Genomic DNA, 27,895 nt, shown 5'->3' on the forward strand with positions numbered 1-27,895 from the left:
CAGTCCTAAAGAAGGGCAATGCCAAAGAATGCTCAAACTACCACACAATTGCACTCATCTCACATGCTAGTAAAGTCATGCTCAAAATTCTCCAAGCCAGGCTTCAATAGTACGTGAACCATGAACTTTCAGATGTTCAAGCTGGATTTAGAAAAGGCAGAGGAACCAGAGATCAAATTGCCAACATCTGTTGGATCACAGATAAAGCAAGAGAGTGCCAAAAAAACATCTACTTCTGCTTTATTGACTATGCCAAAGCCTTTGACTGTGTGGATCACAACAAACTGGGAACTTCTTAAAGAGATGGGAAAACCAGACCACCTTACCTGCCTCCTGAGAAATCTGTATGCAGATCAGGAAGCAACGGTCAGAACTGGACATGGAACAACAGACTGGTTCCAAATTGGGAAAGGAATACTTCAAGGCTGTATATTGTCACCCTGCTTATTTAACTTATATGAAGAGTACATCATAAGAAATGCTGAACTGGGATGAAGCACAAGCTGGAATCAAGATTGCTGGGAGAAATATCAATAACCTCAGATATGCAGATAACACCACCCTTATGGCAGAAAATGAAGAAGAACTAAAGACCTCTTGATGAAAGAGAGTGAAAAACTTGGCTTAAAACTCAACATTCAGAAAACTAAGATCATGACATCTGGTCCCATCACTTCATGGCAAATAGATGGGGACAAAGTGGAAACAGTGAGAGACTTTATTTGGGGGGGCTCCAAAATCACTGCAGACAGTGACTGCAGCCATGAAATCAAAAGATGCTTGCTCCTTCAAAGAAAAGTTATGACCAACCTAGACAGCTTATTAAAAAGCAGAGACATTACTTTGCCAACAAACATCCATCTAGTCAAAGCTATGGTTTTTCCAGTAGTCATATATGGATGTGAGAGTTGGACCATAAAGAAAGCTGAGTGCTGAAGAATTGATGCTTTTGAACTGTGGTGTTGGAGAAGACTGTGGTGTTGAGAGTCCCTTGGACTGCAAGGAGATCCAACCAGTCCATCCTAAAGGAAATCAGTCCTGAATATTCATTGGAAGGACTGATGCTGAAGCTGAAACTCCAATACTTTAGCCACCTGATGCAAAGAACTGACTCATTTGAAAAGACCCTGATGCTGGGAAAGATGGAAGGAAGGAGAAGGGGACGACAGAGGATGAGATGGTTGGATGGCATCACTGACTCACTAGACATGAATTTGAGTAAACTCCAGGAGTTGGTGATGGACAGGGAGGCCTGGCATGCTGCGGTCCATGGGGTCGCAAACAGTCGGACACAACTGAGCGACTGAGCTGAACTGAACTGCAGGTATGTTTGACCCAGCAATTCTCACAGCTGATGTGTGTGATATTGTATATATGCATAGATAGACGTGCAAAGCTGTTCAATGCAATTTATGATTTTTTAGCGCTTTTGCAGAGGCTTAATTCACATACCATAAAATTCATCCATTTAAGGTGTACAATTCAAAGGGCTTTGGTAAATGTACAGCTTTCTTCAGCCATGACCACAGTCATCCCAGGAAGAAACCCCACACCTGTTAGCAGTCATTCCCCATCTCCCTCCTCCTACCCCAGCCCTAGGTAGCTACTTTCTGTGTCTATTTGTCTGTTCTGGACATTTCCTGTAAATGGCATCATACAATATGTGATCTTTGTGATTGGCCTTAGTAATTTAGTATAGCATTTTCAAGTATCTTCCATATTGTATCATCTATCAGTGTTTCATATTTTTTTTTTGCTAAATCATACCCATTGTAAAAATGGATTTCGTATTTTTAAAATGTGAATGTAAAAATACATTCATTACTTGGTGGACATTTGAGTTTTTTCTGCTTTTTTGGTTATAATGAATAATGCTGATATAAACATTTGTGTATAAGTTTTTGTATGGACATATTTTTCATTCTTCTTAGGTATATAATATATAAGAGTAGGATTGGTAGGTTGTATGGTAATTCTATTTTTCCTGTTTTGAGGAACTATCAAACTCTTCTCCAATATTCCTGTACCATTTTACATTCCTACTAGCAGTAAGTGAGGGGTTCAAATTCTCCACATTCTCTCCAGCACTGGTTATTGTTCATCATTTTTATACCTAGTAAGTATGAAGTGGTATCACATTGTTGTTTTGATTTGTATTTCTTTACTTACTAATGAAGCTGAGGCTCTTTTCATGTGCCTTTTGGCCTTTCATGCATCGTCTTTGGAGAAATGTCTATTAAAATCCTTTGCCCATTTTTAAATTGGATTGCTTGCCACTTTATTATTGAGTTGTAAGGTTTCTTTATATACTCTGGACATAGTTCTTTTATCAAAATGATTTGCAAATATTTTCTCCCAGTGTATGAGTTTGCCTTTTCACTTTCTTGATGGTATCCTTTGAAGCACAAAGTTTAAAATTTTAATATGATCCATTTCCTTTTTTTCCTTCTGTTGCTTGTGCGTTTGTTGCCAAAACTCAGCCTCTGTTCACCGGTGCTGAATAGCAGTGCAGACCCAGAGTTTTGGATGAAGTAGAAAAGAGTGGATTTTATTGCTTTGCCAGGCAAAGGGGGCCACAGTGGGCTGCTGCCCTCAAGATTGTATGACCCACCCTGGAGGGGATGGTGAGAAGTTTTTCAGTGTTCAAGGAAAAGGGCATCATCAGCTTGTGGACAATTCTTGGGTTGGTTGGCATCAGGGTGAAGTTTCAAGCATCATCAATTTTCTGGTTTCAACCAGTCTAGAGTCTGTGTTCTTGTTGATAAGCAGTTTTCATCTGGAGGGGTGTGTTTCCCATACAACTTAGAAATGTATGTCAAGCCTTTATCTATGTCATTCAGGGGAGTGGGAGTTCGGTGATTCTGCTATGTGGCAGAATTATAGTCTGAATCGTTACCAGTTCCCTAGCCCAACAGCCACTCTTCATTTTTGCATCTTCACATTTCCCAGTCATTAATTCTTGAGTCAGCAGTGTACTTCAAAAGACAAGAATACAGGGACTTGTACAGTTTCACTTTTGCTATCTAAAAAACTAGTGCCTAATCCAAGGATACAAAGATTTCTTTCAATGTTTTCTTCTAGGAATTTTATAGTTTTAGCTCTAAGATTTAGGTCTATGACCAATTTTAGTTAGGTTTTCATGTACAGTTTGAGGTAAAAGTCCCTCTTCATTCCTTTGTATGTAAATATACAGTCATACCAACGCTGTTGAAAATAATGTTCTTTCTCCATTGAATATCTTGGCATTTTTGTTTTAAGAAATCAATAAGGGACTTATTTCTAGAGTCTCAATTGTATTTCATTAATAGAAGTATCTGTCCTTAGGCTAGTACCACGTCGTCCTGATTACAGGAGCTGACTAGGACTTTGAAAGCAAGAATCGTCAGTCCTCCAACTTTATTCTTTTTAAATATTGTTTTGGCTATTCTGGATCCCTTGCATTTGCATATGAATTTGAGAATCACCTTGTCATTTTGGGGGGGAAAAAAAGCTGGAATTTTAGTAAGGATTTTGTTTAATCTGTAAATCAATTTTTAGGTATTCCCACCTTAACAATGTTAAGTCTTCTGATCCCTGAACATGTAGTGTCATTCCATTTATTTATATTTTCTTTAATATCTTTCAACTAGGTTTCTGTAGTCTTTGGTGTAGATATCTTATACATCTTTTATTAAATTTATTCCTGTTTGTTTTTAATATTAAGTCAAGTGTTTTTCCTAATTTCATTTGGAAATGTTTAACCCTAATGAATACAAATGCAGTCAATTTTTGTATATTGATCTCATATCTTGCAATCTTGCTGAACCTGTTCTATCATATCTTAATGGCTTCCCTAGTATTTTTCTATATATAAAGTCTTGACATCTGCAAATAGAGATAATTTTACTTCTTCCTTTCCAATTTGAATGCCTTTTGAAAATCTTTTTCTTGCCTAATTGACAGAGAGAGAACTTTTAGTACAGTGTTGAACAGAACTGGCAACAGCATTTCCTGAACATCCTTTTCCTCTTCCTGATCTTAAAAGTAAACCATTAAATATTTTACCATTAAGTTTGATGTTAGCTGTGGGGTTTTATAAATGCTCTTTATCAGGCTGAGGAAGTTTCCTTTTATTCCTAGTTTGTTAAGTATTTTCATCATGGAATAGTATTAACTTTGCCAAATGCTTTCTCTGTGTCCATTGAAATGAAAAAGTGTTTTGTCCCTTTTCAGATAAATTACATTGGTAGATTTTTATATGTTGAACCAACCTTGAATTCCTAGGATAAATTATCTTTGACCATGGCATATAATCTCTTTTTACATTGTTGAAATAGGTTGCTAGTATTTCACTGAGGGGTCTTGTGTGCATATTCATATCAGATCAGATCAGATCAGATCAGTCGCTCAGTCGTGTCCGACTCTTTGCAACCCCATGAATCGCAGCACGCCAGGCCTCCCTGTCCATCACCAGCTCCCGGAGTTCACTCAGACTCACATCCATCGAGTCAGTGATGCCATCCAGCCATCTCATCCTCTGTCGTCCCCTTCTCCTCCTGCCCCCAATCCCTCCCAGCATCAGAGTCTTTTCCAATTAGTCAACTCTTGGTATGAGGTGGCCAAAGTACTGGAGTTTCAGCTTTAGCATCATACCTTCCAAAGAACACCCAGGGCTGATCTCCTTCAGAATGGACTGGTTGGATCTCTTTGCAGTCCAAGGGACTCTCAAGAGTCTTCTCCAACACCACAGTTCAAAACCATCAATTCTTTGGCACTCAGCCTTCTTCACAGTCCAACTCTCACATCCATACATGACCACTGGAAAAACCATAGCCTTGACTAGATGGACCTTTGTTGGCAAAGTAATGTCTCTGCTTTTGAATATGCTATCTAGGTTGGTCATAACTTTCCTTCCAAGGAGTAAGCGTCTTTTAATTTCATGGCTGCAGTCACCATCTGCAGTGATTTTGGAGCCCAGAAAAATAAAGTCTGACACTGTTTCCACTGTTTCCCCATCTATTTCCCATGAAGTGATGGGACCGGATGCCATGATCTTCGTTTTCTGAATGATGAGCTTTAAGCCAACTTTTTCACTCTCCACTTTCACTTTCATCACAGGCTTTTTATTTCTTCTTCACTTTCTGCCATAAGGGTGGTGTCATCTGCATATCTGAGGTTATTGATATTTCTCCTGGCAATCTTGATTCCAGCTTGTGTTTCTTCCAGCCCAGCATTTTTCATGATGTACTCTGCATATAAGTTAAATAAACAGGGTGACAATATACAGCCTTGATGAACTCCTTTTCCTATTTGGAACCAGTCTGTTGTTCCATGTCCAGTTCTAACTGTTGCTTCCTGACCTGCATGCAAATTTCTCAAGAGGCAGATCAGGTGGTCTGGTATTCCCATCTCTTGAAGAATTTTCCACAGTTTACTGTGATCCACACAGTCAAAGGTTTTGGCATAGTCAATAAAGCAGAAATAGATGTTTTTCTGGAACTCTCTTGCTTTTTCCATGATCCAGCAGATGTTGGCAATTTGATCTCTGGTTCCTCTGCCTTTTCTAAAACCAGCTTGAACATCAGGAAGTTCACGGTTCACATATTGAGGAAGCCTGGCTTGGAGAATTTTGAACATTACTTTACTAGCGTGTGAGATGAGTGCAATTGTGCGGTAGTTTGACCATTCTTTGGCATTGCCTTTCTTTGGGATTGGAATGAAACCTGACCTTTTCCAGTCCTGTGGCCACTGCTGAGTTTTCCAAATTTGTCAGCATATTGAGTGCAGCACTTTCACAACATCATCTTTCAGGATTTGAAATAGCTCAACTGAAATTCCATCACCTCCACTAGCTTTGCTTGTAGTGATGCTTTCTAAGGCCCACTTGACTTCACATTCGAGGATGTCTGGCTCTAGGTGAATGATCACACCATCATGATTATCTGGGTCGTGAAGATCTTTTTTGTGCAGTTCTTCTGTGTATTCTTGCCATCTCTTCTTAATATCTTCTGCTTCTGTTAGGTCCATACCATTTCTGTCCTTTATCAAGCCCATCTTTGCATGAAATGTTCCTTTGGTATCTCTGATTTTCTTGAAGAGATCCCTAGTCTTTCCCATTCTGTTGTTTTCCTCTATTTCTTTGCACTGATCGCTGAAGAAGGCTTTCTTATCTCTTCTTGCTATTCTTTGGAACTCTGCATTCAGATGTTTATATCTTTCCTTTTCTCCTCTGCTTTTCACTTCTTTTCACAGCTATTTGTAAGGCCTCCCCAGACAGCCATTTTGCTTTTTTGCATTTCTTTTCCATGGGGATGGTCTTGATCCCTGTGTCCTGTACAATGTCACGAACCTCATTCCATAGTTCATCAGGCACTCTATCTACCAGATCTAGGCCCTTAAATCTATTTCTCACTTCCACTGTATAATCATAAGGGATTTGATTTAGGTCATACCTGAATGGTCTAGTGGTTTTCCCTACTTTCTTCAATTTAAGTCTGAATTTGGCAATAAGGAGTTCATGGTCTGAGCCACAGTCAGCTCCTGGTCTTGTTTTTGCTGACTGTATAGAGCTTCTCCATCTTTGGCTGCAAAGAATATAATCAATCTGATTTTGGTGTTGACCATCTGGTGATGCCCATGTATATATGATATAGCATATTTTCTAAAAGTGACAATTTTGAAATAACCTTAATGTCCTAAATGACAATTTTTAAATAACCTAAATCAGTAGGGGAGTAGTTGCATAAGCTACATTGCAATGTAAATGAAAAATAAGGAGAGCTATATATACATGGATAGAAGACATAGCCTGCTTTTCTTAAAAAAAATGTGGTATAATACAATACTCACATGCTTTTCCTAACACTTAAATAAAATATAGACAAAACATATACTGTGTGATATTTTCATATTTGTATTTGTGTAGACATTGGTATAAGCAGTAAAATATCTGAATGAATATACATCAATCAGACTGATAGTGGCAGTTCCCACAGGGGATCGGAGTGGGATTTGCCTGTATTAAAATTTTTATAATGGGGAAATATACATGTATATTTCTGTAAATTTAAAATACATAAATGTTTACAAACCTAAAAATTAACTCACTGATACATATAAACCCATGTCTTAACAAATTTTACTGTGATCCAACCAGTCCATTCTAAAGGAGATCAGCCCTAGGTGTTCTTTGGAAGGAATGATGCTAAAGCTGAAAACTCCAGTACTTTGGCCACCTCATGTGAAGAGTTGACTCATTGGAAAAGACTCTGATGCTGGGGGGGATTGGGGACAGGAGGAAAAGGGGACGACAGAGGATGAGATGGCTGGATAGCATCACCGACTCGATGGATGTGAGTCTGAGTGAACTACAGGAGGTGGTGATGGACAAGGAGGCCTGGTGTGCTGATTCATGGGGTCGCAAAGAGTCGGACACGACTGAGCGACCGAACTGAACTGAACTGAAGGGAAACTTCTGTTAGCCCATAACACAGTCCTGTTATTACCACACAAACATAGAAGCAGTTGGTACAATTAAAACTGTGTCAGCTAAAAACTGGTAATAAATTTAGAAGGAGAATTAGTATAGGATCAACACAGATATACTGCAATAGGAAAAGGAGGAAAGGGACAAGAACAAATGACCAGTGAAAAGAAAAAAAAAAAATCACCAGCAAAATATTACCAAGGAGAAGCTGAAAATTATTATCCAATATTATTGCTGTAAATTCCAAAAACTGATTAAGTAATAGCCTCAATGAAAGAACTCATTGGTAAGACATGAGAGCTCAAGGAACAGCCAGTGAAGCAACAGAGGGAAATGAAATGAGACTCAGCTGAGGAAAAGGGCAGAGGAAGAAAATGAGTCCATTACAGAAAGCACGTCTGCATGGATTCAAAGGAAAGGGACACCGCTGAGAACACAGTGAGAAGCATGGAGGACAGGACTGAGAAAAATGAGCAAAGCAGAGTGGAAATAAAGAATCAGAGGGGTAAGAAACTGAATGAGCGTTATGGAAGAAAAAGCGGGTCAAACATAAATAATTTGGTATCCCTGAAGAAAGGACACTAACAAATTGATAATATATATATTTTTTCAGTGGCAGAAGGAAATGTATTTCCTTCTCCAGAGATCTTCACAACCCAGGAATTGAACCTGCATCTCCTGAATTTCAGGCAGACTCTTTACCACTGAGCCATCTGGGACATCCCGTGGACAAAGGAGCCAGGCGGGCTGTAGTCCACAGTATCACAAAAGAGTTGGACACGACTTAGCAACTTAACAACAACATATATATACATGTGTATATATATATTATGTATGTATGTATACATATATGTATGTATGTATATATATGTATGTATATATAGTATATTTTACTATATTACAATTCAGAAGCTATAATTTTCTTTGAGTCCATCTCAAAGAGAACTAACTTGAGGCAAGCAAGAATCTGCTGGAAAAACTGGAAAAAGGACACATAGTGAACATTAAATTAATTTTTAGGACTAAAATAACTGCAGGAATTATCTTAGCGTGCAAAAGATAAATGTAAATTAACAGTGTAGAAATGATTCAGTAAATATTGAAGGGCAGTGTAAGAGAATGAAGGGCAATGTATTATGTTGATTTCCTCATCTTTTAATATCCAGAGATTAAAATAGTTTATAGCTGATAAGTCATGTATTAGAAGTGTAAATATAATTAAAGGTTTACAGGAAAACATCAAAATAAAAAAGAGAGAACAGTGAACTAAAATGGATGGATGAGGGAAAAACAGAGCTAAGATACTGACCCACACACCATGTTAGCCATGAGAAGCATGACTGCCATTAAACTGCTCTGAGATTTTTGTGTTGTCTGGGAGAAAAGAAGTATGATGATCTCAGTAGATGCAAAAAAGCACTTGATTAACTTCAGTACCTCTTTATAACACAACTCTTAACAAACTAGGGAAAAAGAGGACTTCCCTAACCTGATAAATGATGCCTATCATATTCTCACTGCTGACATCATTTTCAGTGGGAAAATTCCCTTCCTCCAACTTCATGAATAAGACAAGGATGTCACTATCTCATGTGGCCCACAATGTGGTTTTGTAAGTTCCAGCCAGAATGGCGAAAGGAGAAGAAATCCAAGGCATAAAGATCAGAAAGGAAGAAACAAAACTGTCATTCGGGCACATTTCAGTTAGCAACATAGAAACCCAGCTAAAATACACAAATTATTATAAATGATAAAAGTGTTAGAAAGACAGTCAACTATAGGATATATTGAGTTGGCCAAAAAGTTCATTTGCATTTTTACGGGAGTCTTTGACCGATCCAATATCTTATAGTATCAATATACTTTCTACCATATCCTTTTATAACTTTAAAATTTTGCACCTTGGGTACACATTGCCAGACAAAACTCTTAATTATTTTAAAGTTGACCCTGATCTTTTAAAACTATATACAGTATTCTGTTGGCATAAAATGATGTGCATATGTTTATACACATTAAAAGTTGCTGAAAAGGCTGGTCATCAAAAATAAGGATAATTTTCAATGTTTGTTTTTAGTTTTTCCCCTTTTGTTGGCTTGAATTATCATGTACTATATTTATAATGAAAATTGAGCCATGTTTACTATGAGAAAATGAGGAAATAAACTGCTCAAAATAGATTTCCATAATCTCTGCATACTTGGGCCAGAAATTTCTCATTTTTAAAACTCCCCTGCTGATTCTGATGATCACATTTGGGAACTACAGGGGTAGGATTTATCGTCTAATTTGGGATCATCAGCTAAATTGCTGAAGCAAATGTGTATTACCTTTGTCTAAAACCCAAATGTAAACCAAAACCAAGTGATTACCAGCCTACATTTCAGAATCTCGCTATTATGTTGGGCTCATTAATTGACGCAGTTGCCCTGTTAACCAGGCTTTTGCCAGCCCCTGACTTCCTCCCTGGCAGCCTCAGTCATTTCCTTCCAGAACTTCACTAACCACCTGCCGTATTGGGCATGTGTGGGGTCAGAGCATGGGCGGAAGGCCCTGGCCTCTGAGGGACCCCATTATACTTGGAAATACTCAGGGAAATGGACAGAAGTATTCACTGCAGTGGTTGCAGAAAAGTCCAAAGGGCAATGAAAGCAGGAAATGATACCTGGTGATAAGGCAGTGGTTTTGTCATAGGGCAAGTAGCCCAGTTTCTGCCGTCATCCCATAGAACCAGGGACAAAGTTCAGCAAAGATGGAAGGAACCTAGTAGATGGTGTGGCCGGGGGCATTTAGCACCCGTGCTCCAGGGCAGTGCTCTTCACACACAACTCCAGGCTCGTAGTTTACTGGGGCTGCTGCAGCCAAGTACCACAGGGAGGCATAAACAGGAGACGCACACGGTCTCAGTTTGGGGGGTGGTAGTCTGAGATCAGTTGTTGGCAGTGTTGGTTTCTCGTGCAGGTGAGAAAGAATCTGTCCCATGCCTCTCTCCTGCTTCTGGTGTTTTGCTGGCAGTCTTCAGCTTGTAAGAGGCATCATCTTGATCTCCGCCTCGTGATTATACAGAGTTCTCCCTGTGTACACGTCTGTGTCCAGTCTTCCTCTTGTTATAATTGCACCAGTCATATAGGACTGGGGACCCACCTGCTCCAATATGACCTTGTCTTAACTAATTTCGTCTGCAACAGCCCAGTTTCCAATAAGGTCACATTCTGAGGTCCTGGGGCTTAGGACTCCATCATATGGATTTGGGGGTGGGGGGGACCTAGTTCAACTCGTAACATGTGCAAATGGTGCTCTCTGGAATTTGGGCAGCCAGGATATTCTGGCTATAGAAGAACGCTTCTTATTAGTTGACCAGCTTGATTTCTCAGAGCTCTGAAGTCACTGTGGGGATGGAGCAGCGGGTTTTGGTGGGGGTTGCTGTGAGCCTCTACTGGCGGGTGGAGGTATGTTGGCTCACCTGTGTGTTATCTGTCAATACAGGTTATATTGAAGCTGCCATCATTCCAGCTGGAGCTCGAAGGATTCGTGTGGTGGAGGATAAACCTGCCCACAGTTTTCTGGGTAAAACAAAAATGTTTGGCTCATAGTTTATGTTCTGAACACTGATTTGGACGATCAAGCCGCTAATTTGGGTCAGCGAAATGCTGACACGGTGCTCTCAGGCCATTGATTTTAACTCATATTTTAGGCATAGTGAGCAATCAGCAGGTACAAAGCAGTACTGTCGTGTTTGGCTAAAGTGCAGCCAACCCCAAGGTGGATGAGGGGAGGGGCTGAATAGGAACCACCAGCTTTGGACAGGAAGGCAGGTGATAGAAGAGTGAATGAAGGAAGTTGTAAGGAATTGGGGTAGCCTAAGTCCCCCAAAGTAACTCCAGGAGTGCTCAGGCAGCCAGAGCCTGAGCAGCAAGGGTGCAGCACCCAACTTGTGGGAGCTCCTGTAGGCTGTGGATGGCTCTCAGTGTGACTCGTTATCTGGAAAAAGAATAACTGCTCTCAATCTAATGGAAACCCAAAAGAACACTGGTTTCACGAAGTACTGTGTGCCCCAAATTCCCAGTGCCAACTGCATGGATGGTTGCTCATCTTTCTGTAGAAGGATTAAGTTGCATTCCGCACTGGTCTTCATTGCCTTCGACAGAGCTGACAAAACTGTGCTTAAAGCCCAAGCATTGTTCCGTTTAGCCCCTTCTTCACCAAAGATCCTCTGAGTGTGTCCTAAACTCAATTCTCAGGCTCTCCATGAGTCCCCGAAAGGTCCACCTTGTGCTCAGGTTCCAGGGTAGTACTAGTGCTGAGCGGACACACAGCTGTTCTGAATGCTGCCTCGCACAGGGCCTGCCTCTGGCCTGAGTTCACTGGGATGGGACGTGCTGTGCCCCTGTCCCCCCAGCCCTGCTCCTGTGTTCCTGTCTTGGGCTGGATTTCGCATGGAGGTGGCTAACCTCCTACCCAGGCACCCCTCTCAAGCGTCCTCATGTTGTATCTCCCCATCTGTGTGGCAAGGTGCTGTTTGAGATGTTTTTTATGTAAGACATGATCTTTTTCTGGCTTCAAACTTAAGAATTAAGCTATTTTGGCTAAAATGAGGTTTACTCATGAAACGCTTTTATTTCAACCTTTATCACTGATTTTTAAAAACATGGCTTTGTCCACATTCCTTGCTTTGTAGATATAAAAGTATCTAAGTCTTTCTTTGAAATGGTCTCCACTTGAAAAACCCAAAGTCTGATGAGATGGATGCAGACCAAACCTCTAGTAGGCAGGTGTGCAGTGAAGACCACCATCCTATAGAGGAGTTGCAAACCACTTACAGACACCAAGATAGCCCTCTCACACCTGACTTGGGAGTGGGCACAGGAGCTCCTGTTTCTAAGTGCCTACACCAGGCTCGTGGGCAAGCAGCCCCCAGGGGTCCCTACTGGGTCCCAGACAGCCCTGCCCCCTCCCAACTCTCTCACCTGCCGCCCATCCATCCGCGTCCTGGAAGCCATAATGGACATTGCTCTTCCTGCTGCCAGCCTGGGACATGCTGTTCCTCAGGTTGGCATCCACATTGGTCTCCATCAGCCCTGTGGTTTTTCCCACGCTGGCTCGGTCCAGCCTGGCACTCTTCTCTGCAGCCATCCCAGCTGTTGCTTTACAAATAGAGCGATGCTCATAAATGCTTTCCAAAACAGGGCCTACCCTGCTCTCCGCAACTTTTTCAAAGTGACAGCCCTTTTACTAGATTCTCGAAGAACACCAGCCCCTTCTTTCTGCCCATCTAAGGAAATTTTGTCAACTTTATCAGCATTTGTTTTGGGGTCCCATCACCCAGTATCATGGCAAAAGTTAGCGTTTCCAACTGATCCATTGGCCATCCCCTACCTGGAGATGTTTCTGCTCCCCAGAAGCATTGGGTCTCTGTGGGAATCTGACATCACCTTTGACCTTTATCTTATTCAAAACTCATGATCCTGGTATCTCAGGTGCTGGCACAATTCCAAGGTCAGTTTCCTGGTCCTTCCATAAAGCACCAGTAGGTGCCCTGCTAGTAAGTTCCTCAGCTTCCTGTCCAGCCCTTAAGACTTCCCAGCATCATTCCTCCAGCCCCAGGTATCTGGTAAAGGTGGGAACATGATCCTTACGTGTGCTTTTCTGTGTGATAGAATAGACAGAAGGTTGTCAGAATCCTTTAGATCCCTCGACATCTAATTCCTGTAGTGAAGATGATTTTTCACTGGAACCTGTTAGGGCCAACAAGTAACCCCTTGTGGATGCCACCGGGGGGAGCCAGCTTTTTCATGGTGGTCCCTCTCTGCCCCTGATGCCGAGGGCCACACTTTCCAATAACAACCCTGACACTGACATCGTGAGTCCCAGTCATTGAGCTCTGCTCAGCTTTGAAGACCTGACCCCTGATCCCCAAATACCAGAGTATTGCTGTGCCTAATCACTGAGGAGGAAACCAGGGCTCTGGGAGTTCAGCTGCTCATCCAAGCTTCTCTCCAGCTTAGCCGGCTGCAGCTCATGGAGGCGTCAGTCACAGCCAGAGATTGGATGGAGGTAGTTTTTCACTGGAGAATGTGTTAAACCTGCCTGTTGCTACTGCTTTGACATGTGGATTTCAGAGAAGCATGTGTCCATCTTAGGAGATAGGGTCAATGTCTCAGGACGAATTCTCAGCTCCCTAGAAGCACTAAACCTCCTTGGGAGGTTGGAGCCAGACTCTGCCACCTTATCTGCAAATCACAGTTCCAGTGTTCCAGGGCCTGGTGTGTACACAAGGGAGATCAGAACGTGGTCCATGCGCGATATGTTTCTAAAGTCAGTTCAAACAAGCCTCGTTTCCACCCAGGGCTGGGTGCTTTGGATATCGACCCTGTGTAACTTTGAGTTGCTCTCCCATTTGCGGGAGCAGTTCCTGAAGAATTCACCCCACCTACCTTCAACCCACGCTGCCTGGCTTTCTGCTCGAAACCACCTGGAACAGGAAATGCCTCTGCAGTTTGCATCCATAGCTGAGAGCGGAGCTGGCAGAACTCCGAGTGGAAATAAAAGGAGCTGACTCAACGCCAGGATGAGAAGTAGGTTGAATGTGGGTCAAGTCTTCCAGTGGAGTCCAGGAGGCAGAGAGACAGAAAGGAGCCCGGCTTCTTCACAGTGCTGAGCGAGAGGTGGGCATGCGGACACGGTCTGACCTGTGTCTGCCTCCGGGCAGTCCAGAGAGGAGCCGGGCCATCCCGTAAGAACGCCCCCTCCCCAGTCCCTGAAAAGGCTCAGGATCTCCCGTGGTGCCCGGAAGTCCAGGAACATCGTGTCAATGTCTGCAGAGAGACAGGAGGGCCAGGCGGAAACAGACGGTCCCCATGTGACCTCACACTTCAGGCCGTTTTGAGGAGGTTTGGCTCTACCGTGGTAGCAGGGGAAGGCGTGTACTCATCTTCATCCCGCGAGTCTCTTCAGCTGTTGAAAGGCTTCTAGTAGCTCCTAAGCAAAACACACAAAAGCAAGTACTGCTGCCTTTGGGGCAGGGTTTAAACATCCAACTTCTGGCTAAGGCAGGACCAGCAAGTGAAAATATCCTCCCCAGCGAATCTGAATTTCTGACATTACAGATAGGATCACGTTGCTCTGGAATCCCCTTTGTTCTTAACTCCATTATTTCTTTGTCAGAGCAGAGCATTTGTGGGAAGCCTGGCGTGCTGCAGTCCATGGGGTTGCAAAGAGTCAGATACCAGTGAGCGACTGAGCAACAACTTAACAGCCCCTGTTGAGTTTCTCAGCCTAAAGATTCTAATTTCAAATACAAATTCACCTTAAAATGCTTACAGATGAAGGGGGCTTGCAAATACCATTGATGCCAAGGATCGAGAGGAACAGGAATTTCTAGAGACCAAAACTTGTTTAATTTCGGAGGGCTTCTTTAAGGAACAGAATGCATTTTGTATACAGCCTTGGAAAGGGCCCCATGAGGGGCTCTGGAGCTTCAACTCCCCTGGGTTGTGCAAACCCTGCTCTGGTAAGCTCGCTCTGGGGGGCTGCTGCAGACGGGCCAGGAGCGACCTGCACGCCTGTTCTCTAGGGCTGACGTGGCCCCACAGGGTGGTTTTCTCATCAGACTCCACACTGAACCTGTCCACTATCAGTGATGTTCAGATCTTGAGATTCCAGCAGACTTTCTGAGGCTGCAGTCGTACTCTTCTGAAAGGATGTAAGGTGCTAATGTCCAGTTTTAGCAGGAAGTTCAGAATTCCAGCGTGGACCATAGCAGCCTGTAGATTTTGGATTTACTGCCTCAATGACTCACCCCAGAGTCAGCAGGCTTGCAGCAATCCCCATGATTCTTGGAACGGATGGCCTCCTACTTAGAATTCTGCCTCTGAGTTTTCCTCCCTTGCAAAATGCATGAAGGATTGTCATCATGAGCCCGCTGTCCCGAGGAAGTGGTCAGATGAGGGGGTCAAGTAGCAGTGGTAAAACTGGCTGCATGTTCTAGAAGCTTGTAGCTGCCGTGCAGACGGCCACAGCCAACCTTGGACAGGCAAAGTTTCTTCTTTTTGGGGCCATGAGAGCCCACCCCCCCCCCCATACACATACCCTCTGAAGCTGTGACAGTGAGATTTTACCGATTCAGCAGCCCAGGCCTGGACCTCCAAGGCTCAGACAGGTGTGAGAGTGCCCAGCAGCAGGGTGTGGATGGGAAGGCTGATAGTTTGTGTCTCTTCCCAGATCTGCATTCACAGAGCTCACGTGGCTCGCTGAAATCTGCCACGAGGGCGCGTTTACAGCTTGAGTAGTGACAAGCAGTGGAAATCTAGGCTGCTTTCTCCAGAGCCTGTCCCCAGCACTGTGCCGTCAGGCGCGTTCCTCCCCCTCCTGCTCCTTGCCCTTCTGGAATCACGGGGGAGCCACTGCCTGCCTCTATCACTCGCCCCCTGTCTTCCCTGGCCGTGTTCACCCCTCTGTGACCTCCCCCGCCCAGCCTGTGGACCACCTATGGAAACGTCTCCTCCCCTCAACCCTACCGCCCCACAGGACCCTGTCCTCATGGTGAGAGGGTGGCACATGCCCAGCACCCACAGGCTCTGTTCCTGGGGGGACCCACGGTGGGTGCCTCTGCCCGCAGGAATAGGGCTTCCCCAGGCAGTCCCCACACCTCTGTGTGCCGTTTCTGTGGATGGGTTATAATTGGCTCCAGCTGTGCCCTCCTGCACTTTTTCCAGTTCTTCCCACTCTTGACCTCCCCGATGCTTGCCTTTTGGCACGAGAGTGGCGTGGTTTTCAGTTCATAATCCAATAAGTCCTGTTAAAGCACCTTGGAAACAAGGCCAAGTAAGAAAGAGCCACCTCACCCTGAACAAGTACTGGGCAGGGCAGGGTCCCGGAGAGGGGTTAAGGCCTGGAGGGAGTGCGCCTTTCTGAGTCTCAGAGGGTACTAAGCTGACATCAGTAAGGATCCTGGGGTGACTTCTAGAAATACATACTAGTCATTTTCTTTCTCAACCTGCCCTGCTTCTATCATGGTTAATGTTTTTCAAAAACCAACCTCCAAATGTGACATGTGGAAGCTAGACCCAGTCCTCGGGTTCTGAGTATTGCCTTCAGGTGCCGCTGGGCCCAGGGGCATAAAACTGTGGGAAATGATGCCTGTATCCAGCCCTGCTGTCCTGCCTCAGTGCACTGTCGTCTGAGGGCCTCTTGCCACGCACTGGCAGACTCGATATATCGAGTCCCTGGGCAACTTTGGGAAAGAGAGCTGCTTCTTCCCAAGGTGAATGCAAATGTTACAATTGACTCTTCATGTCCCAAGTTGGGTGGTGGACCCACTTCTGGAGCTGAGGAGGAGTTTAGGGTCAGCCTCCCATGACTGGGGAAAAAAACATCCCCAGAAGCTCCTCTGGGGGGTGTTACTTGCAGAAGGACAGAGAGATGTCAGGGAGCAACACACTCAGTTCAGTTCAGTCGCTCAGTAGTGTCTGATTCTTTGCGACCCCATGAACTGCAGCACACCAGGCCTCCCTGTCCATCACCAACTCCCAGAATCCACCCAAATCCATGTCCACTGAGTCAGTGATGCCATCCAACCATCTCATCCTCTGTCGTCCCCTTCTCCTCCTGCCCTCAATCTTGCCCAGCATCATGGTCTTTTCCAATGAGTCAGCTCTTCACACGAGGTGGCCAAAGTATTGGAGTTTCTGCTTCAACATCAGTCCTTCCAATGAACACCCAGGACTGATCTCCTTTAGGATGGACTGGTTGGATCTCCTTGCAGTCCAAGGGACTCTCAAGAGTCTTCTCCAACACCACAGTTCAAAAGCCCTAAAGTGGAGCAAGGCCAGGCCCAGCCAGGGCCACTGAGTGCAGGAGTCAACTAGGGCACGAGCGCAGGCTGAGATGGGAGGGGCGGGCCGCCCCAGTGTGCCCTGGTCTCTGTGAGGGAAAGAGGCTCTGGGGGTGGCCCCAGAGTGACGGTGGTCCCCAGCTTTACAGAAACTCACTCTGCTCATCTCGCTGATTCCAAGTTACAGAGATTCTCAACCCGCTCAAGCATCCCAGCCCAGTGACAATGACAGTAAGCCTCCCCTCTCCTTCTCCACCTCTGCAGCCTCTCTCTGTCACCTCCTCTTGATTCTCTGCATGGGCAGAGTGCCTCCCTCCCCACCCGAACACCCAACTCTGCACAGAAACTGAGCTTATCAAGGAGCCAGGGAGCAAGTCCAAGCTGCCAGGTGCTCCAGCCGCCTCTGCTCCCTGCTGTCTCAGTTCCGGGCCTCCCCTCCAGAAGGCCTTCCCCAGCAGGCCCAGTCTCTGCCCACACACACACATGAGCCCTGGACTGGCCTCTGTCTCAGAGCTTCTGCAAGTGTCTCATGTTTATCTGTCTTCTCGCCCACCTCGCTTTCAAACCCTGAGCTCCCGAGGGCAGGAGCTGTGTCTTCAGCACCAGCTACAAGGCCCTCAGAAAGTGGTAAGAAAACAGTTGTCCAAACCTTCAGAGGAAGTGAAAGAGCAGTGAACACCCATGCACCCGTTGCTAGATACCCCAATAGCTAATATGGCCGAAAGTACTTGTAGGTTGGTAGTTCACTGGAAGCTGTGGAAAACCACAAGCTTAGGTGTTTTTATGAGGATATGTAGAACATGAGGCATCACAGTGATCTGAGGTTGGAATGTGTTCTCTGGGAGAATGTGACATTTGCACATTCCAGTGTCTGTCGTAAAACTCTAGACTTGTGCTGTGACCTAACGAACGTGGGACCTTGGTCTATTTAGGTTCAGGCCTCCACGTGACAATAGCTGTGTGACTTCAGGCAGGTTACTGAACCCCCCGTGCCCCCATTTCCTCATCTGTGAGAAAGAAGACCGTAATCCTTTACCTTAGAGCACTGTTGGGAAGGTCAAATGGGTACTAGCATACAGAGAAGCTAACCCAGAGAATGTGCCCCTTAAATGGGGACTTGCAGGGCTGGCTGAGGAAGAGAAAAAGGAGCAGAACTTGTGAGTATCCCAACAGACTCGCTTCCTTCCAGTAGCCAGGAGATCCCAAGAGTGGGCAGAATTCTTAGACGGGAAACATTGGGTGCTAAGCGCTGGAGCGTTCTCTTTTCGAAGCCATTCCTGGAGTCCTGTAATCCGCAGCCACGTGCTGCGCAGCCACCCTCACTGAGTGCGGCCCCTCCTGGAAGCTGTCCTACTGGGAGGCAGCCCTACCCAGAGCCCTCGGTTTCTCCTGGTGGTTCCTGTAAATGCGGAATGCTGAGCCTGCACCTCCCCCTCGGGGCAGGGGAGCCAGCCGGGACCACCATGTCCTGCAGACCAGGAAACAGAGGGCAGCACCCCCAGCTGCTTGTGGCCTGACCGGGATTGAACCCATCAGGTCCTAACTCAGCCCAGGGCTCGTGGGTTCAGGCTTAACTGAAACTACTTGTGGGTTTCAACTCTCATTATCCAAAACTGGTATTATATGTGGGCATTTTGTTTCTGACCATATAAGCAAAGAGTGGGGCACCTGATTTCACTGATTCTAGACTGAGCAGGGTTCAGGGGTGCTGGCAAAGAATGTGGCATTGGACTTGGGGTGCACAGAGAATTTTATGTTTTGAGTGACATAAAGGCTTGCTATTGACTATTTTCATTTACTGCCTTCTCTTACATGTCAGAGTAGGTTCTATAATCATTGGTTACTTTCCTGAATAACAAAGCAAAACAAACCTAAAAAGCCCAGAATTTCACTGTAGAATGCTCTCTCATGAGAACCACATGACTCTAAAGCCTGAGTGAGGAAAAAACAAAGAAATTACGGGTGAGCAGTCGGATGATAATAAATACATGGCTTGTATGGAAAACCAAATCTTTGCTATAGCCAGTCAGCAGAATATCAGTTCCATGTCAGTTCCAACACACTGAGAGAGCAAAGTGTGAAACTGGCAGAGGCCATGAGGCTGAGCGCCCCTGCCACTCCTGAGGCATCAGCTGACTTACTGCCACGTCTGTCTGTAAGCAGCTCTGGATGGGAGACTCCCATCTTTATAGAAGGGCACTTGCTTCTTGAAGGAGCATCTACTTCACTAATCTGGGGCTATCAGATCCTTAAGGGACACTAGAGTTAGGCTGCCCTCTAAGAAGCCCCAGGTAGGTAAGAGTGAAATGAATGATGAATTTTGCTAAAGCTGCAAAACCTGTTTTGGAGACTTGGACATGTTGAAATAGAATCCATTCATCCAGCAGAAAACCCTCTACTTTGTAAGTCTAGCGAAATACGATAGGGCTGTGTGTGGCTGTCTGCGTCCTCTGGCACTCCTTCCCACACCCGCTCCGTGTGAGCTGGTTCTGAGACACCAGCCCATGCTCAGAGGTGAAGGAGCCGAGGCAGCTGAGCTCAGGGACCTGGGGTCAGGAGCCGTTCTCTGCCCATGAGCCAGTCTTCTGTTCTCAGAGAAAGCTCCCTTTCTCTCAGGGCAGGCCTCCCTCTTGTCCCCTGTGGAGGCGGAGCATGAGCCCTCCAACCCACCCCTCAAGACACCCTGACTCCCTTCAAACACAGGCTGACTCCCCCAATTCCGTGGCGTTCCATTTTCTTTCTAGCTCTCAAAGACTCCAGTAAGAGATCCATCAACAGTGACTGGAAGATAGAGCTCCCTGGAGAGTTCCAGATTGCAGGCACAACTGTCCGCTACGTTCGAAGGGGCCTGTGGGAGAAAATTTCTGCCAAGGGACCGACCAAAATGCCGCTGCATCTGATGGTAATTTGCTGTGCTTTTGTGTTTGTCCTGAGTTGGTTGGGTCCAAGAGATCTACCAGCTGACTTCTTCCCTGGGGGCCTATGGGAGGAGGTACGCTTGGTTCCTGGTGGTTTACCTGGCCACCTGCTGGTCCAGTCTCTCTCTTGGTTTTTACCTTGTATAATCCATTTTGCCACATGCTTCAAAATGCTGCCCTCTCAAAATTCTGCCTTGGCTCTTTACTGGCAGAACTCCCATCTTTTTCAAAAGGAACCACCTCCAGGATGGAAATGCTTAGTCATGTGGCCGCCGGGGAGACCTGGCATCATTAAGCAGACAGTCCCACTCAAAGTCTGTTTTCGTATCAGGTGGCTTAGATTTGCCCCACAGTTTGTATAATTACATCAGAAACTACCTTTTGAAAACAAACTGTTGACTCTGTTTCCAAACCAACACTACTCAGGTTTTCCAGACTCAGCTTGCAACAAGCCTTCAGGAATTGAGACAGAAACAAATTCTACTGGACTATTTACTCCCCAGATGGTCTCAAGAAATCTGTGGAGTTGGGCCAGATCTGGGCACTCTGGTCTTACATGTTGTCTCAGGAAGGACCGCATGCAAACCACTGAAATGTTTGGTTATACTGCCTTTTAAGACTGTGAAAGATCTCCTGGGAAAAGAATGCCACCATTGCCTTCTCAGGGTTCAGGAGTTCTTGTGGCTAACTTTGGATGGCTCATAATTACTGATTCGATGTCTCCTTCCAAAGAATGGGGATTGTCACAGCTTGTGTATCTGTAATCAAAGGACAGTTTGTCCTCCATGCCACCCGAAGTCTCTACTTGGAAGTTCTTATCATCCCCATTAATTTGTGGTCTCTGGCAGCCAGCATCTGTTTAAGATTAGGTGATGCCCGAGAGATTCCCAGGCCACCTCTCAGTAAGAATCTCCTGAGGAGACTAGCTCTGCAAGTGAGCAGAGATGGCTCCCATAATGGCCCTAAGCCTGTTACAGTTTCCAATAAGAGCAAAGGGAACTAGTTCCCATGGCTGACGTAGTGCAACAATCCACACACTAAAGCTACTGCAGATATACATTTGAAAGTTGATTCCTGGGACCTAAGAACCTGTGCATACTTATGTGTTCAGTTGTCTGACTCCTGCAACTCCGTGGACTGTAGCCCACCAGGCTCCTCTGTCCATGGGATTTTCCAGGCAAGAATACTGGAGTGGGTTCCCATTTCCTCCTCCAGAGGATCTTCCGGATCCAGGGATTGAATCCACATCTGCTGTGTCTCCTGCATGGCAGGCAGATTCTTTACCCGCTAAGCCACTGGGGAAGCCTTTACCTAAGCCATTTCTCTGTGATTAGATTGTTTCCTAATCTAAGTCACTGGAACAAATCCTCCTGTCCTGAGTTAAAAGCAGTCATTCAGAGGGACTAAAAGAGGAAGTGAAAGACAAGATAAAACCCAAGATAGCAGTATCACCTGTTAGCACATGAAGTTGCTTTTCTAGCAAACACCAAGATGGGTCTATTTCCCTTCTTTCCCCAAAGCTTGCATAAACTGTGAGTGAATTGTCAGCCCGTTAAAGCAAATGCACAGCCGGGATTCATTCAGACCATGATAAACAAAACTCGGGGAACGCAACAACTGCCACAGCTGAAGTTCCTGCCTTCTTGAACATTAATCACTTTTCTCTCTTGAAATGTGATTGCTAGTTACTTCCAGTTTCTAAATCTAGAAATGAGAGGAGCCCGTCTTCCTCTGAAGCAAAATCCATTGTCCCCTAACTGAGGTGTGCTCATTGCTTGAGAGGTCAGGAGTGCCCATAGAGCCATGGGGACCTGCATTTGAAACCAATTACGTACATGCACACACAAATTATACGTGGCTACAAAATTGCATGAAATTGGTTTCATATGGATTCTCAATTCACCAGTCTTATTCCCATACTGAGATAATAAAGATCTCTTTTAAAGAGTTGTGTTTTTTTTTTTTTTTTTTTAAACTGGAGGCATTTTTCCAAATGTATTACCGCAAGTCTATTTCTTGGAGAAGTGGATGTTTATTCAGTTTGGGCTGCTCTTAGCACCCCACCCCCACCCTGCAACTCCAGCCTTAGGAGGGCTGGGAGATGCTTGGGCGGGAGAGTGACTCCTGTCGTCTGGCACACAGTCTGCTGGCCTCCCTCAGGTCAGATGGAGCACCTTCTGCCTCCAGCTCCCGCTGACCTGCTGTCCCAGAACCGCAGCCTGGACGTGAAGTTGCTGGCTGCTTAGACCCAGGAGTGCCACCTGGTTCCAAGCCTGGGCTGAAGATGTACCACCAACAGGCAGGCCATTTGAAGTTCCCACAAGAGAGCTTCTTTCACACCATTAAGTACACGTAGAAAAATAAAGCCCATACAGCACCTCTGTGCTTCCAAGGCTTGTCAAAGCCATTACCAAACTAAGAGAAGGCCCCTCTACCTGCCCACTTGCCAGGATTTCAGACCCCAGGGTCCCCAGGCTGCAGGATCATGGCTCCCCCATACCTCACTGCCAGCTTTAAGCCCTGTGCCAGGCCTGTGCCACCCTGTGGGCATTGTCGTGATCCTAGCTCCCATGGTACAGGAAGGCTCCTGCATCCTTGACAGGCATCCACAAGGTTCCCTTGTAGGGGCTATGTTTAACCTGGAGCCTGCCTTACACATGGCAGTGACTGGTGCTTGGGGCATGAAGAGTGGCATTCATTTGCAAAGGAGTCACCCTACCTGTTCAGATGCCTGTTTAGAAAAAGCCGTATATTTGTGTCTTTCTCACCCACAAGGGCAGTTTCGTGGGTGATTACATGGAGCATGTAAAGTGCAGTTAGAGCACTCAGACTGGCTTATCCCCAAATCCCTCATCTAAACCAGTCCTCTCTCCAGTGGAAAAGAGTAGAGCTCCCTGCCAATGGTTTACATATGCTCCAGCCCCCGAGTTGAGTATCTGTGGAAACCAAAACTGAAATAAAGGAGTGCCCCTGGCATGAACCTGTTTTGAAACCCCCAAAAGAATGGGCTATCCCTGGTGGGAAGACAGCCACAACATGGGTTTGCTTGCAAATTCAGCAATCCTGTGGGCTTTTGCTCTATTTCAAAGTGGCCTTTTATTTTGCTACTGATGCAGGTGTTGTTATTTCATGATCAAAATTACGGAATTCATTATGAATACACCATTCCTGTAAACTACACCACTGAAAATCAAAGTGAACCAGAAAAACCCCAGGACTCCTTGTTCATCTGGACCCACAGCGGCTGGGAAGGGTGCAGTGTGCAGTGTGGCGGAGGTGAGCAGCAGGGTTGTGGGCTCACTGGGTGTGGGGTTTTACCAAACAGAGGAGAAGTGAATTCAGGGCACTCTGTGGCGGGTGCACATTGCCTGGGAAAGGCTGGCCACATAAGTAACTTGTATTTCTGTGGAATGTAACTGCATCCTGCTGCAGATTTCTCTGGGCAGGGTCTTCTTCCAGACTCCTCCAGGCTGAAGTTGCGTCCATGTGGCTGCTTTCCCTACAGCCTTTGATGCTGATCGGAGTGGAGGTTTGACTAATGTGTAGCTGTGTCACAAGTATGACAGGTGACCCTGGGAGTGCACAGAACAGACTTGCACCTGTTACGCTTGGAAAAGGGTGCTGGAAGATGTTTCTGACCTTCAAATACCCTTTCTTTTTGCTACAGTCACCAGTGGAAATACATGGAAACCAATGGAATCAACAGTAATATAATGCAAAGAAAAGTCCTCCAATTCCAGTGCAACACTCTGGGTCTGGGTTCTGGCTTCATGATTTGCCTCCATTTATTAGCAGATGGTGTATTCTCTCTGTACCTAAATTTCCTCACCTCCAAAATAGGATGATCAGCCCTCATGCCCACTGCAGGAGGAAACTCAAATACTATAAACATCAATATGAACAAAGAACATCATAGTCGTTACAGTGTTGTTTAGGAGGAGTGAAGGGAAGCATTCTGAACTCTTAGCCAACAGCGCCCTGACAGGACACAGAGCGGGGTCATGGGATGGATGCAAGGCAGGTAAATGTTGATGGACAGAGTTAGGACAGAAGGTTGACCTGGACCCTGGAATGCCAACCCAGAGGGTGGGCTGGCAGGTAAGACGCGGGCATGGCACTGGTCCTGCAGGGCTAATGGCACCAAACTTCCTCTAGGCCAACTTGCTGCAAACTCAGCATGGCCCCAGGACAAGAGTTAGCAGGCTTCTCTGGCTGGGGGTACGGGGTGCTGTTCTGCTGCTGTCACTATCACAACCCTTTATGGTACCAATGACTCCCAGCCCAATCCAAAATCTGGCTTGAGGCATCTCTGTGCTTTCTATGCTCACTCAAGTTCAGGGCTGTACCATGACAAATTCCCCAGAAGACAGACTTGATTGAGGAGCATGGGATCCATATAGTGGTGCTTGCTGCTGCTTCTGCTGCTGAGTCGCTTCAGTCGTGTCTGACTCTGTGCGACTCATAGATGGCAGCCCATCAGGCTCTGCCGTTCCTGGGATGCTCCAGGCAAGAACACTGGAGTGGGTTGCCATTTCCTTCTCCAATGCATGAAAGTGAAAAGTGAAAGTGAAGTCGCTCAGTCGTGTCCAACTCTTCGCAACCCCATGGACTGCAGCCTACCAGGCTCCTCCGTCCATGGGATTTTCCAGGCAAGAGTACTGGAGTGGGTTGGCATTGCCTTCTCCAGCAGGGTGCTTTGGAAACACCCAAAAGAATGAACGTGTAGTCAGCTGGGGTTAGTGAGGCTTCCCAAGAGCAGGTGATGCTCAGGCATGAGCAGCAGTTGATAGAAAAATTTTCAGGTTGGTCTATGTCCTTCAGACAACACTTCCTGTTTCTCGCTTCTCTCCAGAAAGCAGGAATTCTGTAATAAGTAACTGTCATCTCTGGTGAGGGCTGTTGTACAGTTGTTTAATCAAGCCCAGATCTCCATAGACTTCAAATGAACAGATATAGAGACTGGTAATCTTTGTTAGAAATTAGAGACCCAAATCAGAACTTTGGCCACAGTGAGCCCCAAGGTGTCCAGGAACACAGCTGATCTGAAGCGTTGCTTCTCTCTGATCCTCTTCTAGGGTCTTTCTCCTGCCCCTACTACCCCTGCCCTGTCTCACACACCCTTATCCCTAAAATTATGATCCTCCCTCTCTGACAACCCACAGGCGTTAGAAGAGTCAGTTTAAGTGACAAACTGATCACAAGACGCACCTGAACATTCCTCCACACGGTGAAGAAATGGCCTTTCCAGGAATGTGTTCTGTGGCCTCTCAGTTCTGTGTACTTTGGTTTCCAGGGGAACGCAGAAGCATCGTGTCATGCACACGGATTGTTAACAAGACCACAACTCTAGTGAACGACAGTGACTGCCCTCAGGCCAGCCGCCCGGAGCCCCAGGTTCGAAGGTGCAACTTGCACCCCTGCCAGTCACGGTAAGGAGCTCTGTTCTCAAGCTTGGATCCTTCAGGGTCAGAGCAGCAGCACCCATGAACAGGGTGCTGCACAATTAATACCAGTCTTACTCTGAGTTCCATTGTTGTTGCTGAGTGATTTTTTGATTGTTCAAAATACTCAATTTCTGGCTACTAAGCCATAACTTTGATAGCAGTATATAGTCCTCACTGGAAGGTGTCTCATAGGGGACCATTAAGAACATCTCATGAAAAAAAGAAATAGCCATCTCCACACACTTTCACCTGGCACATGTCACCTCCTCCAAGTTACTCTGTCTTGGAGAAAAAGGAACTCAGAGTGTGAGCACCTGTGAGTAGGTGTTAGTGATTCTGATTGGTTAGTGTTTGTGATCGGTCTGATTTAGTGGCTGAAATTGACATCAGTAAGTTATTTATTGTCTGGGATCCATCAGAACTTCTGTTTCCAACCCTAGCTTTCATGGCCATGTACTCCAAAGTGCATTCTCTTGGGTTGTTAACCGAGATGAATTGTGTGGAATGTGTTCATCAATTAAGCCTCCTTATTTCCATCTTAGTGGGACTTTGCATCTGATTCTGTTGTATTATGTAATATCACGCCTGGCCTCCTGTTCTGCCCAGCGTTGAGGTATGTGGCTTTTGTTTTGTGGTTCTATGCATCCAGTTAAGGCATGTATAGCTTTTGTAAAGAGGCTAGACTTTTTTTTTTAATTAATTAATTTTTTTATTGAAGGATAATCACTTTAAGGCATATACCCTGAGGAAAGCAAAAATGAAAGAGGCTGGACTTTTAACCGGGCAGTTTTTTGGGTTTCTTAAGCTCAGTTTGTACCACTCACCTGGTGAAAAGTATCACAAAGCATTTTGTTTTGTTTCTGACCCTCTTTTCTTTGTCAAACTGATAAAATGTGTGTGAATGAGAGAGGGAAGCCAGAAGGGAAAGCAAGGTGAGATGTGATTTTATGTGGTCCTTGGAAAATTAAGAATGAAATTTTCTACCCGAATGGTGAAGGGCATGAGAAACAGCTCACTTCTAGAAGTCTTAAGAATTTGGATGTGAACAGCCATCTTTCAAACCTATCCGTCGATTGATCGATTTATCAATCAGTCACACACATGTGGGGCTAAAGAAAGAAGAACTTGCCACTGTAAAGACGTAGGTATCAGAGAGGCCACAGCTTCTTTTGCTGAAAGTAGAGACAGCTGGCTCTTGTGATATGATTAGAAAGGAGAGTAAGTGACTCTAGAAGAGACCTTAGCATAGGTTCAAGGGCATAATTGAGCAAGAACGATCCTATGGACCCAGTCAAGAATTATATTCTACAGTCATTTATGTTTTCATATTATTTTAGTATCAAAATCTTTTTAAATTATGCACAGAAATGAAATATATGAAACATGAAATCAGAGTTGGTCTGATTGACTTGAGATGCACATATAATTGGGAAGAGTGGTTCAGTGCCCTTAGCCTTCCCCTCATCTCAGTTGGCCCAGAGCACCTCTGTGAAATACCAAGGGGTAAAGTTTAAAAACTATCAGTCAGGGATTCTGTTTCCCATAATGATGGAAGAGCTTATATTGGACAAACCCTGAGTATTCTCCTAGAATGATATTCTAGGCCTATGCTGATCAGTGCTTCCTTCCCTGGTGGCTCAGCAGTAAAGAACCTGCCTGCAAAGAAAGTTTGATTCCTGAGTTAGGAAGATCCCCTGTGGGAGGAAATGGCCGCCCACTCCAGTATTCTTACCAGGAAAGTCCCATGGACAGAAGAGACTGGTGGGCTACAGTCCACGGGGTCACAAAGAGTCAGATGCTACTGAGCATGCATGCATACATGCATGCTGATTGACTGACATGGTAGCCACTAGCTAGTCCAAATCAAGATGTGTTATAAATCCAAAATACACACCTGACTTCAAAGAATTAGTCTGGAAAGAGATTATATAATATTAATTTTTAATATTTATTACATGTTAAAATATTTATATTTTGAGTGTGTATGTATGCAGTCGCTCAGTCCTGTCCAACTCTTTGCGACCCCATGGACTGTAGCCCACCAGGCTTCTCTGTCCATGGGATTTTCCAGGCAGAATACTGGAGTAAGTTGCCATGCCCTCGGCTCCGGGGTATCTTCCCTACTCAAAGATCAAACCCATGTCTCCTGTGTCTCCTGCATTTGGGGAAGATTCTTTACCTACTGAACCATCAGGGAAGCCTGTTGTATTTTGAAGACATTGGATCAAAATGCAAT

At 45.3% G+C, this 27,895-nt stretch overlaps 1 protein-coding gene across 3 annotated transcripts in view; it reads left to right on the forward strand.

The window, feature by feature from the left end:
• Nucleotides 1-27,895, forward strand: part of ADAMTS17 (ADAM metallopeptidase with thrombospondin type 1 motif 17) — a 407,285-nt gene that overhangs the window by 300,980 nt on the left and 78,410 nt on the right. For all 3 annotated transcript variants that reach the window (XM_061394241.1, XM_061394239.1, XM_061394240.1), the window contains exons 16-19: nt 10,952-11,032; nt 20,042-20,199; nt 23,332-23,491; nt 25,509-25,644. In XM_061394241.1, coding sequence (XP_061250225.1) covers nt 10,952-11,032; nt 20,042-20,199; nt 23,332-23,491; nt 25,509-25,644 — 535 coding nt within the window. The remainder of the gene's footprint in view (nt 1-10,951; nt 11,033-20,041; nt 20,200-23,331; nt 23,492-25,508; nt 25,645-27,895) is intronic.

This window comes from Bos javanicus, chromosome 21 (genome assembly GCF_032452875.1).
Source record: "Bos javanicus breed banteng chromosome 21, ARS-OSU_banteng_1.0, whole genome shotgun sequence".
NCBI lineage: Eukaryota > Metazoa > Chordata > Mammalia > Artiodactyla > Bovidae > Bos > Bos javanicus.